The 15,003-nt window shown below is 49.2% G+C and overlaps 1 protein-coding gene and 1 long non-coding RNA gene across 3 annotated transcripts in view; one reads left to right on the plus strand and one right to left on the minus strand.

The window, feature by feature from the left end:
- Window positions 1-2,988: 2,988 nt before the first annotated feature.
- Window positions 2,989-6,859, plus strand: LOC106892700. The gene is made up of 3 exons (XR_001412930.1): window positions 2,989-3,391; window positions 4,920-5,038; window positions 6,314-6,859. It is a non-coding gene; the product is annotated as an uncharacterized LOC106892700 (long non-coding RNA).
- Window positions 6,860-6,870: 11 nt separating this feature from the next.
- NOCT (nocturnin) overlaps window positions 6,871-15,003 on the minus strand; it is a 10,123-nt gene continuing 1,990 nt past the window's right edge. The window contains exons 1-3 of one of the 2 annotated variants that reach the window (XM_014950089.1): window positions 14,869-14,997; window positions 9,097-9,366; window positions 6,871-8,061 (exon numbers count right to left, since the gene is read on the minus strand). In XM_014950089.1, the coding sequence (XP_014805575.1) occupies window positions 7,226-8,061; window positions 9,097-9,358 (1,098 nt within the window). In that variant the 5' untranslated portion in view covers window positions 9,359-9,366; window positions 14,869-14,997 and the 3' untranslated portion in view covers window positions 6,871-7,225. Of the gene's footprint in view, window positions 8,062-9,096; window positions 9,367-14,868; window positions 14,998-15,003 lie in introns of those variants that run through there. The other variant, XM_014950090.1, reaches the window with a different exon arrangement.

A 15,003-nucleotide genomic window follows, 5' to 3' on the forward strand; every position in this document is an offset into this window, starting at 1 on the left:
TACAATTGCCCTGACGTTAAGGGTATCATGATACCCTTAACTTGTAGTAATGTATCATGATACATTATTACAGGGTCAAAGCTCAGGTGAGAACACACAGTTACACAGATTACTCCATAGTTGTGGTCTGTGTGCAAGAGTTTGGCTTAAAATAGGTGCAGGGTACTTTACCCTGCTTTCATGGACACCACACTGGCAGTTACTGGAGAAGCAGCACATCAGCTCGTGGGTGCCCAGTGGCACCCCCAGTTCCTAGTGAGGTGCCCTAGAAAGTCTTCAGAGCAGGAGCTTGGCTAATCTTGAAGGAATTAATTCTGAATGACCATCTAGGTACTCCATGCCTGGAGGAGCAATTTTAACAGAACTCTGGAATGGAGGTCTTTAGTAATGACAGAATTCAGTACTTATATTGGAGTTTATTTTTTTACTTTTACTACTGAAAAATGAATAGACTCTTAGCAGTAAGCCCCATTTTTCCCTTTGGCTGGTAAGAAATGCAGGGATAGCTCAGTACAGCCAGCCCAGTGCGTGTGGAACTTTGAAACTCTTCTGAAAAGGGGATTATTTTTCATACTCTAAGCCGGGAAGCAGAGTTTAAGAACAAATGAATGAACAAGCTGAAGCAGGTAAAAAAGTGGGATGCAGAAGGCAGCAATCCCTCCCACCAGCAGTTAACCCAAAGAAGCAAAGGTCCTTACGTAGATAAGCTGTGTTGCTGGCCTGGGGTAGGGGATAAAGGCTCCTTCACAGGAGGAAATGTAGGAGAAGGAAGATTATGTCGCCAAGAAGAGGTAGGACAGAAAGGGAAGCAGGGGCAAGCTGGGCAATGGGTTGACTAATTTGGTAGCCTGAGAGGAGCAGTGTGAAGATAGGCAGGTAGAACGAGTCAGAGCTAGAAGATGAGAGAAAAAGTAATAGCATTTTTAAACCCACATTTATAAGTCTTTTCTGTAAGAAATCCTTTTCTAAGTGGCTGTTACTTGATCGTATATGAAAGAGATGTGTTATCTCAGAGCATGAAATGTCTGTCTCTGGAGTGTTTGTAGTTGAGACCTTTCCGACACCTAATTTAGATAGGCTGGAAGTCAAATGGGGACAAACTCTTCCTGGAAATAGACAAAGATCTCCAGCTGATGACCTCCTTCTCTTAAGTTGGAGCCAAGACTTCATCGCGTAATGGCAGAACCCGAGAGGAATGAAGGTGCCCATCTCTGCTGAGCTCTGCTTACTGTCGCTGCTGCGTCTTGCTGTGGAACTGGGGATGGTCCTTTGGCTCTCTCCCCTGGCCACCCGGTGAGTGGCACACACGCTGCCGGCGGCCACAGGACATTTAGCAGAAGTTCCCTAAGTGTTTTGAGAATCTCTTGTCTGTGTGAGCACGTGCTGTAAGTGAAATGGAAAAGGTACTTAACCCGGCTTCAAACCGTGAAGACCCTTTTTGTTAACCTTTCCGTGTATGCTTTTGTACTCTTCTTTTTTTTTTTTTTTTTTTTTTAATTTAGCTGCCAGTGAGAGTCACAGACAGGCTTTTTGTCACAGTCGGGCAGTGATTTCAGCATCTCTGCTTAAGCACAGCCCTTCAGCGTTGCATTGTGTGCGTGTGGTTCCTCTGAGTTGTTCTGAGACCCAGTTGTTCATCAGAGGTGGTGTGGAATCTAGGTAATGAGACGTGGTTCTTACAAGAGGCAGCCTCTCCCTGGGGACTTCTGCACCTACATGGCAGAGGGGCCACCCGAAATGGAAAATCTCAGGTCATTCTCTATGTCTGTGCAAGCTTCCTCTGCAACGTGCTGCTTTGTGCTGCCATAATTAATTACCCTACAGGCAAGAATACTGGTGGTGTTGGAGGATGTGACCTCAGGATGAGGGAGCTTTGGTCAGGTTTGAAACGTCTGAAACAGACAAAGGAATGCTAAAAAGTTGAAAAAATTAGTATCTTGCTGTACTCCTAGACCTTTGCAATCCTGTTGAAAAATCTGCTTTTTGGTCCATGTGTGATAGCTGGACCAGGTTTTAGGGCTGAAGCTGGTGGCTCACGGAGAAGGGTCCAGCCTTAACTCGTTCTTGAAAAGTGATAACTTTTCTGTGTGGATGGAGTGGAACTCTGGTGTGAAGTGAGGATGCTTTATACAGAAGGCATTGAGGCATAGTCATGTTATCACTTTGATAACATGATTTTATTTGATGATATTATCACATTTGATAATATGATTTTACGGATATAAATACAAACACTTTTATTTTTCAAATAACTAAGGTTGTAAGTTATAGGATGGACAGGGTAATGCTGTGTAATCCACGGGGAAAAAAATATCTGTGATTTGCAATTTGGAATAAAGATCTGAATATCAAAATTTCTGGGTTATGGCAAGAAAAGTTGAAAGGGGAACCCCATCCCAGAGCCCACTGTTCTTGTTACTCTGTCTGGGACAGAGTCCGTCTTGCTTAGCGAAGGGTTCAGAGCCTTGACACAACTCAAGTGATCGGGGGAAAGCGTGCTGCAGGGAAGGCTGAGCTCTTGGGATCCTCTGCTAATTGGTTTCATTAACTTTAGGGCTTTGGAGAATTACATCTGAGCTGATCAAGGATCAGTGAGCCAGGGGCAGTCAAGAGTCGGTGAGAAAGTGGAGAGGTGCCTGAAGCCTCAGCCCTTGCACACCCTGACACGCGCAGCAGGGAAGTGAGGACACTTTATACAGAAGGCATTGAGGTATAGTCATGTTATCACTTTGATAACATGATTTTATTTGATGATATTATCACATTTGATAATATGATTTTATGGATATAAATACAAACACTTTTATTTTTCAAATAACTATGGTTGTAAGCTAATGGACAGGGTAATGCTGTGTAATCCACGGGGAAAAAAATATCTGTGATTTGCAATTTGGAATAAAGATCTGAATATCAAAATTTCTGGGTTATGGCAAGAAAAGTTGAAAGGGGAACCCCATCAGGTTGTAAGTTATAGGATGGACAGGGTAATGCTGTGTAATCCACGGGGGGAAAAAAAATATCTGTGATTTGCAATTCGGAATAAAGATCTGAATATCAAAATTTTGGGGTTGTGGCAAGAAAAGTTGAAAGGGGAACCCCATCCCAGAGCCCACTGTTCTTGTTACTCTGTCTGGGACAGAGTCCGTCTTGCTTAGCGAAGGGTTCAGAGCCTTGACACAACTCAAGTGATCGGGGGAAAGCGTGCTGCAGGGAAGGCTGAGCTCTTGGGATCCTCTGCTAATTGGTTTCATTAACTTTAGGGCTTTGGAGAATTACATCTGAGCTGATCAAGGATCAGTGAGCCAGGGGCAGTCAAGAGTCGGTGAGAAAGTGGAGAGGTGCCTGAAGCCTCAGCCCTTGCACACCCTGACACGCGCAGCAGGGATCGCAGGTACGTGTGAAGATTGTCACAGCCAGAACAAGCTAAATTCAATTTCTGCCTCGCAGAGACAGTTCAAATAGCAGGTATTAAAGCTTATTAAGTGAAGAAGATCCAAGTGACGCTATCTATTTCGGATCTAATTGTTCTCCGAGAGAGATAGTGTTTTAATAAGCTTGCAACAGCTTCAGCCTTTCAGCAAATTAAATAAGTGGGTCATTTCTTCCTTCAGCTAGCTTGGGGGTGAGGGAAAACTGTCGCTGCTAAAGCTAATGCAGCTTTTATTCAAGATTAGAGCAAGGGATCTGTTGAGACTTTTTTTAGCCTCGCTGTGCTTGTAAGGGAGACAGCCACAAGAAGAGCTTTGAAGACATTTTTTACTGTAAGAGTCATACTGCTACACAGGAAAAAAAAAATAATTAAAAACCTTCCTGCTTCTTCCTATGAAAAATATTTAGCGTACTGATATTTATAGCAGGCAAAAGCATTTCAGTGCTGCAGGACTGCCTCTTGCTGAATAAAACAAAGCAAGAGAGCACTATTTTACTGAAGTTTTCCAGAAGAGTCTGTCTGTAAAGTGTATTTTGTAACAAGTACTGGAATAAGAGGGTGAGGCTGACTGGGAACAAGTTACCTGTTAATTTTCTGCATCTTGTCTACCTTTTATTACAATCCAGCAGGAAGGGCTCACTGTTGTGCTATAGCAGGGATGTGTGATTTTTCTGGGTATGATAATATTAAGAATTGCCTTGTGATGGGGAGAGTCCCCAGCCTTTTCTCAGTTATTCCACCCTCCCCTCGTCTTCGAAATTACCCTTTAAGGACACGGAGCAGTGAACATCTACCGTCACGTGTCCAGGGTGAAATAAGAATCCTGGCCTTTTCCACTTCAGAAGAGCTCTGCAGTGATGGCAAAATCACACAAATCATGCCGTTTCCCCACCGTCTGGTTTCTTTTGTAGGAGAGTTAGTGTTGAAAGCAAGGGGCTGAGTAAAATGGTGTAAGAATCATCCAGATGCCAAATATCATCACTTTGTGAGAGTGGTGGTGGGAGCTCTGTAGCTGCAATGGTTTAGCTCCTGCTGGTAAACAAAGCCTGCCATTATCGGTGCCGTGGCTCTGGGCCCTGGCAGTGGTGACAGGGTACCACGTTGATGGACACCCTCGGCTGGCCTTAGGAAAACAGAGTAAAATGGAAATTAAGGGCTTTTTGTTGTTGTTGGGTGGGTTTTTTGGGGTTGTTAGGGATGTTTTTGTTTTAGTTTTTTTTTAAATACAGATGTGAGTACAGTATTATCCTTGCTCTCAAGGCAAGGCTTTCTACCACAAGTGTAATTTCTTCCAGGAACCACCAAAAGGGCCTGAATGGAAACTTCATCTTCTAGTGGGGACTTTTTGTAGTAGACGAGCAAGGATTTGACTTATTAAAAGTGCCATCTTATAGGTCTACGTTGTGGTGTTGCTTTCAGAAGTGCTAAGCTACAGCTGACTAGATACCTCCATTAATGGGCAATTGTATTTTTTCTCCTCCTTGCAAAGACCATGAGGGAAGGTCCTAAGAGAAGAGAGCCCTGAAGGAGCAGCCCTGCAGCTCATCCCCGCAGAGAAAACCGAGGGCAGCCAGCACCATAAGAAGGAAGTGGTCTCAAGTCTACCGGGTATGAAACTCTTATGGCAGGGATGCTCAAAAGTCTGACTTTCTGTGGGGCGTTAGGAACCTCTCATCTCTGGCCCAGTATGTCCTCCAAAGGCACCACCCCTTCTGGCTTCCAGGGATTGCTCTTTCTGAAACTTCAGCTGGAGAAAGCCCTGGCTGGCAGCAGTCAATGTGTGACATCTGCCCAGTGGGAGCATTCACCCAGGATGTAAAATCCTTTCTGTCTGGGGAATTGCAAATCACCGCTTGCTAGAGGAGTCCTGCATCCCAGGCTGGTTAGAGGGGCCCCAGCTCATCACCCATGGAGTGTGACACAGCTATGTGACACAGCACTTCATTCCTTTAAAAGGGAGGGTCTTTGTGTGGCAATTTGAGACTTCCAGTTGCCGGACTCTCTATTTTACTTACCAGCGACACAAATGCAATAATTTATGGGCTGTGTAAAGCACATCTCTGTGGCATTTCTTGCTCTTCAAATGATGTTTTAAAAGAAAGTGACAAGTAACACAGCCCTCAGGGAGGAGTCTTTGCCCCCTGCTTTGCAGTACTGGCCAGGTTTGTGGTTCCACACAACCGTCAGAGCAGTATTTACAGTAAAACAGCATCTAGGCTTCATCTGTAGCCAGGGGACAGAGCAGCTGGACACAGCTAAAGGTAACTCCCTTCCCTACAGACTCACTGTGGAATTTGGGCATTTCAGGTCTGAGACTGCTTCCTGTGAAAGCAAAGCAGCCGTGCCCACCTGTGAGATGAGGACTGTGGGGTCTGGGCAGAAAGCTCTGGAATGAGCAGCATCACCACTAACTTGAAGCTCGAACACTCATTAGTTGAGGCAGATCACCTAATTATGATAGGGAAATGAAAAAGATGGCAGCAGAAACATTACTTTTTTTTTTTCCCAAATACTTTTATTAATAAACACCTGGAACATTTAAGAGTTACTACAGGCCTTACTTTACATGGAAGTACTGCTTTATTTGCTCTGCCTCATCTTTCCCAACTATCGAAATGTCAGCTGTGTGTCCCTTTTCCCTCCTCCTCTCCCTACCTCCTTTTCCCAGCCCAGTGGCACGTTTACAATCCATACGTGCAGTACCTATTTCATACCCACGAGCACCACTCCATGCACAAGAGTTACTAGACTAACAGGGCTCTCTTGTAGCCAGAGGTCCCCTGGGCCACGGAGAGAGTCTCCTGAACACCGTTGCTGCATGATTTTAAGTCAGGATGCAGGATCACCAACTTCTCTCAATAAATAAATTTGATCTTCTAACAGGTTCCAGTGTGGCTTTAGGTTCTGAAGATAAATAAAAGAAAGTCTTTCAAGGTGAAGATTGGCCCTTTACTGAAACGGCAAGATTGACAAGACTACAAATTTAAACCATTTAGAAAAGTAATCCTCGAAGCAGAGGAGGAAATAACTCCCTGGTCGGTGTGTCCTCTGGAGGGAAGCACAGAAGAGACAAAGATAAGAGTGGCCGTGTCTACATACCTACAGGCCCTGTGTAACGTGCACGTCCATCTGGTAAAAGTGAGATATCACTAGATGACGTAGAAGAGTTAGACTCTCTCTCCTCACCTGCTCTTACTGGAGGGGCCCTTCCTCACGCTATGCTATTACCCATTCACTTTTAATGAAATCGTCATCTCCAGCCACGTAAAACGCACGGCCTCAGCTTAGATTTGTTCAAGTTTAAACCGCATCGAACTTCCTTTGTATTGCAACAGAAGAAGATTTAAGAGGATGTCACCGAGTAGTTGAGCCTCGTTCCCTTTGGTACTTGCACAACCTTAACATGAAATAAATAAAATAAAGCATGCTGTCAGGGCAAGTTGTTTTACAAACACACGTGTTTTGATTTAAATACTAAGGCCTCCGCATTCATTAGAGGATTAAACCCTTAAACACGGGGGTTAGTGAAAGGATAAAGCTCATTTGCCTTCCGGTTCTCCAAGCCCGGCGTGGCAAGAACACCACGGCGAGAACACCGACTCCTTTCTTCCTCCCCTGGAGGCTCCAGATTAACAAGGGCTGAATGGCAAGTGTAACCCCAAACAAGCGCCCCAAATAATGTTTAGTCAACAGTTATTTCCTCATCTTTCAACAGCTCCCACCTCCAAAAGTTTTCTGGAAAATAAAACAGTGGCGAGTCAAAGACACTGCACTACCAGGTGGCGTCGCAACCCGTTACAGCAGTCTGTCGGGGTCTTGATTAAAACTAAAGTCACACACCAGGGACAGGTGATCGGAAGGGTAATTGAATGATGGCAGCCTGTTGGGCCCAATTTGCTCTTCAGTCAGCAAGCCCAGGGCTGAGTTCACATTCAAGGCGTGCTGGGAATACCAGATATAATCCAGCGTGTGCCGGCACTCTCCCGAGGGCCGGATCTTCCAGGTGGTGTATGGAGGTTCCGACTGCCCGTCGGGGCTCAGCAGCTTGTAGGCGCTGTTTAAGTTGAGGCTGGAGTTGGAAAATTCCCTGTAGACCTCCTCAGTTGGCTCCGCGTTGAAATCTCCGCAGACGATCAGAGGGATCTTCGCGCCTTGGGTGATGTTCTTCAGGTTCTGGAGAAGATCGCAGCCTTGGGCGGACCGAAACCTCTCCCAGCCCGTACGGGCTTTCAGGTGGGTGACAGCAATGCAGAACAGTCTTCCAGTTTCGTGGCACTTGAGCGTCTGAGCTATGGCCACTTGGTTGGTCTTCAGCTTCATGGCGGTCAACCGAATGTTGGAGCTGTTGATGAGCTCGAAGCGGTCTTTGAGGAAAAACAAGGCGCAGCCATCCGGCCCGTTGTTCTGCTCCACGTCTAGGCAGGGGGACCACGGCTTCGGGAAGAAAGTACACTGGTAGCCCAGTCTGCTGAGGAGTGGCTCGAAGGTGTCAAAGTAGTGGTCGACTTCTTGCAGGCACAAGATGTCAGGCTTGTAGGCGAGGATCTCCTCCAGGATGAGGCACTTCCTCTCTTCCCATTTCAGAGCTTCCATGGGGCACTGAACAAAGTTGTCTTTGCCTTCTCCAAGAGCTGAAATTAGCAGAAGGGAAGAGAAAAAAAACAAAAAAAAAGAAAAAAGTTATTGATAGCTAAAATGGATAAAAAAAAGGATAGTCTTCCTCCAGGCTTTGCCGAGGCCAAAGGCTCTGCTCTGGGGAGCCAGCTGCCACCTTGCAGAAGCTGGTGGTGGCCTGTAGCCCCCCAGGAGAGCAGGCTGGCTGTCACACTGCAAGAGGTTGTAATGGCAGGCGGCCTGAGGCTTTCGCCACATTTTGCTTTTTCTGTAAAATGGGTCCACATCAGTTCATGTGCAGGTGATAGGTCTTTCAGGAGTAGCTGCTGAAAGAACAGCTGTGAGAACCCCATCTCAAACTGAAAGTCTCTCCAAAAAATTAAGCTCCCTTTACAGATACAATTTAGATAAAAGACTCTTCCCCCTCCTTCCTTCCCAAAAGTCACCACAGTGGGGCAAGTGCATGTGGCTGCCACGGAAAAAGCAGTGGGATAGGAGTGATTTAACTGCAGAACGTTAAGGCAGTCCCTGCGTGGAGGATTTCCCACCCCAAAAGATTTTAAGATGAGGCTGTTGCGTAAGTCAATTTGCAGCCTTGGTTTTAGGGGTCTGAGAAAAAACAAATTATAATAAAATCAGTTTAAATTATTTTTAAGAATTGAGAATTCCCGTAACAGATCTGAATTCCCTGAATAGTCCAGGGATAAACTAATTAGAAAATGGTAGAGAAGCTTTGCAAAGAATGAAACTTATGGAAGGATGAGTCTTTTCTAGGGGTTTTTCTAAAAGTGATCGGCCACGGCATTTGAATATACTGTGTCCAGAGCCACCTCTGGCATCACAGCTGCAAGGAGAGATCTTTTTTCCTTTCCTACCGAAGGGAAGGGGAGCCACTATTTCAAGTGCTGAAAATTCCTCTCCCTCCCCAGCCCTCAGTCAGTAGTGCCTTAGGTAATCCACCTCTCCCACGCTTAATTAGGGAGGCATTTAAAGGTCTTAATTGCTGCGTTTGATCTCAAGGTCACACCTCGATCTTGGAGGCAAGGTCCTACCTTGGGCGAGGATGTTCCACTGCATGACCCGAATGGGGCGGTGGCTGCTGACGGCGTTTTTCTTCAGGTCCACAAAGTCCCTCTGAAACCGGGGCGGCCGTTTCTGCAGAACGATCTGACATTCCTCCAGCAGCTCCTTGGGGTCTATAGGGTCCAGCCGTGCCGAGTCCGCCTGCTCCAGGCAGTCCTGGTGCTGGGACACGGCACCGCTGCTCAGCGTCTTGGCGAGCGCGCTGTAGAGCCGGCTGGTGCTGTTTCCCATGGAACACACTGGAAAGGGGGAAAAAAGCCCAAAACAAAAAACAAGATGGTGTTAGAGATGTCTGCCATGACTCCTTCCAGCCCTTAAGTACCTTAGATAACCTTGTGGCAGTGCCAGTGACTTGTGGTTTTGTGCAGGAGCCTGCTCCTCAACCTGAGATGAAGCAAGAAGGATGCAGAGGGAGGGTCAGTTCTGTGTTGTGGTGTTTGGCTCGTTCTCAGGGGCTGCTTTGAGGCACGGTACAGGTGCCTTCTAAGGGAAGAAAGGGCTCATTCATCCAGAACGGCAGGGCTGAGATTAACTTCTAGAATAGAGCATGCTTTTTCCCACCTCACAGAGGAGAGAGCCCAGCAGGCAGACAAGTTCTGCCAGCTCCTTATTTCACCTGCAGCACCTGTCCCTAAGGGAGACAGCTTTCCTTTTCATGGTAGCCACAGGGGAATTTGCACCGTATTCCCACCCATCTCGGCAGCAAGCCCTTGGCACAGCCCCTAGAGCTCTTCCAACCCTTCCCCGGGGGAAGGCTTTTGCTCTGAAGTGCCATAGAATCATAGAATGGTCGAGGTTGGAAGGGACCTTAAAGATCATCTAGTCCAACCATCAACCTAACTCTGACCAAAAAAACCCCCACAAAACCAAAACAAAACACACCACTAAACCATATACCTGAGGACCATGTCAACCCGTCTCTTGAACACCTCCAGGGATGGTGCCTCAACCCCTTCCCTGGGCAGTCCATTCCAATGCTGGATAACCCCTTCCATGAAGAAATTTTTCCTAATATCCAATCTAAACCTCCCCTGGTGCAACTTGAGGCCGTTTCCTCTTGTCCTATAGCCTGTAACTTGGGAGAAGAGACCAACCCCCACCTCTCTACACCCTCCCTTCAGGGAGTTATAGAGCACGAGAAGGTCTCCCCTCAGCCTCCTTTTCTCCAGGCTGAACACCCCCAGCTCCCTCAGCCTCTCCTCATAAGACTTGTGCTCCAGACCCCTCACCAGCTCCGTTGCCCTTCTCTGGACCCGCTCCAGCACCTTTGCCAGAGAGGCCACCCGTGCCCCGTCCCACGCTCGGCACCCTGCCCAGACACTTGGTTTCCCTCTGACCACAGATAGGATGAGGGACGCTTGCACCACAGCAACTTGCACAAGAGGCAATGCTGACGGAGCTCTCGTGTTGCCTCAGCTTATTTACCTTGCCTGTATTTTGCAAAGGGGATCTATGAGCAAAAGAACTTCAGTCTCGCATCACTGTTGGCCCCCGGCAGATTTTAAATAAGCATATTTGTACCTTGGAGTTACTTAAAAATGGAAGAGACTTGTCGTCTTGCAGCAGATGCGGGGCACTACCCCACACACTTGTGTGTTCAGCCTTTTCCCAGCCTCAACAACAGCATTATCAATGGTCAGAGCTGGTGACAGCCCTGAGCTAGAGGGGACAGCAGGAAGATGGAAGCCCTAACAGCTCAATGCACATACTTAGGAGGAGTAAAAGAGAAAAGAAAGACCCTGCAGCAGGAGCTTCATGTCCTCATCTTTAAGAAAATGGGTACTTTTAAAGACACTTAAAAAATGCTTAACATATGTTTGTGTAAGCCAGCGGGATAGTGTGTCTGAACGGTTCAAAGAAAGTTGGAAATTGGGAATTTAAATCGGATGGAGGACATCTCCACCTTTTAATTCAAGTACCAGGAGTTCCTCAAACTGAGATGTGAGGTTGAGATGGAGGACATCTCTCCCCATCTCCACCTTCTAATTCAAGTACCAGGAGTTCCTCAAACTGAGATGTGAGGTTGGGCTCACCAGCATGAACCCCTTCCCATGGGAACTTTGTTTAAAACATTCCAGTTTCTGCAGTGTTTTGTAGTTTACAATTCTTGTCAAGAAATGCCATTTCATGGAGAGGGAAACGTGAAATCCCCAAGCAGGGCCCTGACAGCTGCGCGGGGATGGGGAGCAGGAAGGAGAATACGCTCTGTACTGGTCACAGCTCACTGCCCACCAGAGCTGCTGGGCAGAAACCCAAAGAAATCAATAGAGCTTTTAATGAAAGCTCCACGGGGAGGCTATTTTTGGGGTAGGTACAACCCGTAGGTAAGTGCTGCAACTGGAGAGAAGTACATGGTGCTTTCTGCTACCTGAGAGCAGCCAGGAGCCCTAAATCCATCTGCCTGTCCTTCCCTCCGGGCACAGGGAAGCCCTCGGGGAGGCAGTGCCTTCTGCACAGCCCCTGCCACCCCATGGATGAACGTGGCTCAGGCAGGGCCCTCCAAAGGAATAGCGGGGAGCTCTTCTGCTCCAAGAAGGCTTTAGCAAGAGTCCAGGCTGCTCGTGGCTTGACCCCAATCAGATGTTGGAAGGGAGGTGGTAGCAGCAGGGCCGAGCTAGGTGCAATGCACCTGGAGCCAAAAGTCTGCCCTAGAGCTCTGGGCAGCTTATGTCTGCTACTGCAGGACAAAGTCTAAGTTTGGCCAGGCACCTGCCAAGCTGCAAACAAAGCCAGAGCATCCTCTCAATCTCCCCATCCCTGTGGTCACGGGATGTGCCACAGCACAGTTCTGACAGCTTTCAAAGCCAGAGAGGTCTCAGGAAGGTAAAAAGAGCTTCTGGCTTCTTTGGAGAGCCCAGGGAAGGTTGGGTGAAGGAGGGGCTGGGCTGTAAATCACACACTTCCAGGCCCCTTGTAGGCAACTTGGGAGCCCTCGGCTTTATGAAGGTGGACTCTTGTGGGAAGACTCCAGCTTCAGGTGGCTGATGAACTGCAGGAGTTCTTTGTCCCCAAAGTGCTGAAACCATCACAGCAGAGACTGAGCCATTCTGCAGAACTGGGGCCAGACCAGCAACCTGAACACTCCAACTGCAAGCACAAACCCCATTTGTTATTTTTGCAATGCTTAAGGTGTCCGTGGCAGCGAGGCACGTACGAGGTCACTGATCCAAGACCCTTATGGTCCAAGTTAAATGACCTGTAACTTGCTGTGACACCGTGATGCTGGCGTAAGCAGAGGAACAAGTGGCCTCCTGAGCTTGCACTTTAGCAGTGGGTGGTGAACATGGACCCAGTTCTCTTGGGGCGATGTTGCAACAGGAGACACCAGCTCAGCAATTACTATTCAAGGCGCTTCAGATCATCATAAACATAAAAAAGAAAGCCTTTCTCTCAGCAAGGGTGGTGCCTCAGCACTGTAAGGGCAGGGTGAGGATTCAAACTGTGCACCCTCTTCTTCTGAAGGTTAATGAACAGTTCAAGATTCCTTGTGTCATCCAGCAACAGCAGAAGAGATGAACTTCTAGGATCTCCGCTGACAAGCAGTCACAGACTTTATTTTCAGGACTTTGTTTCAAAGATGAGGGTTGGAATGTGCAGAGGGGCTAGAACCAGGGCCCTTACCTTTTGGGGTAAGGTGAGCAGCATTCTGGTTTCCCTTCCTTTCTTCTCCTACTTCTCGGTGCTGCCTTTTGGCTGGGAGCCCTTACCTTGTTCACCCCAGGGTTTTGGCTCCACCACACCTGCAGCAGGAGTTGCATCAGCCTCCGATGGCCCAGGAGGCCGGCAGCAGCTGGAGGTGCCCTCCCTGCAACCCCAGTTCTAGGAGAAACTTGGCAGACGCCATCCCCATGTGACAAATCCTATGCTACAGGGTATCGTACTACATGTCTAGCCTTGTTTGGGCCAGAGGTGGGATGGCAGCCTCGGGCCACCCACATTCAAAGCGGCAGTTGCTGCTGCTTGGAGTTAAAGACTCCTGATTTTGGCCAGATTTAAGACCTAGGCCAGCCAGGACCCTCTTAGGGGGGATTTGGAGAGCTCATCACAGCGAGGGGGACGCTGCCTCGGTCAACAGGCAAGACCAGAAAGAGGAGGGAGCCTCAAATTCTGCCCTGAGCAACGCACAGAATCAGTACTTGGCACAAGCTCTGGAATCCCTTTTCCTCATGATTGCTCTAATCCTGGGCTGGGCTCTGCCAGCCCCCAGGCACGCATGCTGCCCTTCCCTCTAGCTCCAACCCTGCTGTTCATCCCGGCCTGGCTTCAACAGCAGAAGTGGAAGCACCATGCCACAACCTGTCTTGTAGACCCCTCCTGTAACAGCACCACCAGCAAGGAATCATAGAATTGTCTAGGTTGGAAAGGACCTTTAAAATCATCTAGTCCAACCATCAACCTAACTCTGATAAAAAATCATCACTAAACCACGTCACTAAGCTCTATGTCAACCCATCTTTTGAACACCTCCAGGGATGGTGCCTTGACCACCTCCCTGGGCAGCCCATTCCAATGCTTTCAGTGTAAAAACTTTTCCTAATATCCAACCTGAACCTCCCCTGGCGCAACTTGAAGCCATAAATAATAATAATAAACAACACTTCACCCCAACCCCAGCTGAGGGCAGTAGGGAAAGGTGGATCTCCTGCACGCCAGGTGAGTAACACAGCCTCAGGTACTGGCATGGAGGGTGCTGGACACACCACCTCTCCCACCAGCAGCAGCCTGGAGCAAAGGTGGAAACCTGCAAACCTGCTCTGAGTGGACCTGCTTTGGCTTGGGGGGGGTTGGACGAGACGATCTCCAGAGGTCCCCTCCAACCCTGTATTGTTCTGTGATTCTGGGGCTGCCGCCCCCAGCTTTCACCAGGAACTTCTCCTCTTGGTGAGCACTTTTAGGAGGCAAGCTTCTCGCCGGGGCTTGGGGCTGAACCTGAGCTGTGGAGGGTGCGTCAGAGGGCAGCAGGGAGGGAGCGTGGTGCGTGCCAAGGTGCTGTCCTCACACCGACCCCGGGCAGAGTGTGCATCCAAGGACATGCAGGACCCTGGGCGCTTTCCAAGCCTCATATTTTGGGAACGAAGAACAGGGGAGGAACCGCTGCTACCTAATGGTACTGAGGCAAGCAGGGACCTGATGCCTCAGCATCACCCGCCCGAGGGCGAGCTGGGCTTTTCCCCACACGCTGCCTGTACTGGGGGGGGGAAAAAATCCCCAACCCACCACCGTGGGTCAAACACACCCCACACAGAGAAGGGGAGAAGGGACGGGTCCCGCTCACCCACAGCGGGGTGAAGATGCTGACCCACCGGGGGTGCAGGGAGAGCTTTCCCCAGGAGGATTGGGGTCGGTTCTGAGCAGCCAGCCTGCTTTTGGGGACCGAGGGAGCCCCTGTCACCCGGCTCCTGTCACCCGGTCCCGTCTGCGGGCGGCGCTTTGTCGCCGGATGTCACCTGCTCACGCTTTTTAGGTGTAAAATGAAGGGTTGCGGTGCGTTTTGGGGGGGGATGCGGGGACGAGAGCTGCGATGCGGGGACGGCGGGAGGAGGAGATGATCCTTAGGGTCCCTTCCCACCCCAAACCATCCCACGATCACGATCCCGCTCCGCTCAACCAGAGCGCCCCCCCACTTCCTCCCTCCCTCCCTCCCGCTCCAAGCCCGCCCGGTTCCCCGCAAGAAACGGCGCGGGTTAACCCTCCTCCTCCCTCCCCGTTTTCCCTTTTCCCTCTCCTTTCCCGGTACCCACCTGTGCGGGGCGGCGCCCCCGGTGCCCGCGGTGCGGCGGGGCCGAGGGGGGGGTGCGGCGGTGGCGGCGGGAGGAGGAGGCGGCGGCGCCGCGGCGGGTGCGGGGGAGCAGCGCAGCGGAGGGCGGGCAGCGCCG

Source organism: Calidris pugnax, unplaced genomic scaffold, assembly GCF_001431845.1.
Source record: "Calidris pugnax isolate Ruff unplaced genomic scaffold, ASM143184v1 scaffold42, whole genome shotgun sequence".
Classification (NCBI taxonomy): Eukaryota; Metazoa; Chordata; class Aves; order Charadriiformes; family Scolopacidae; genus Calidris; species Calidris pugnax.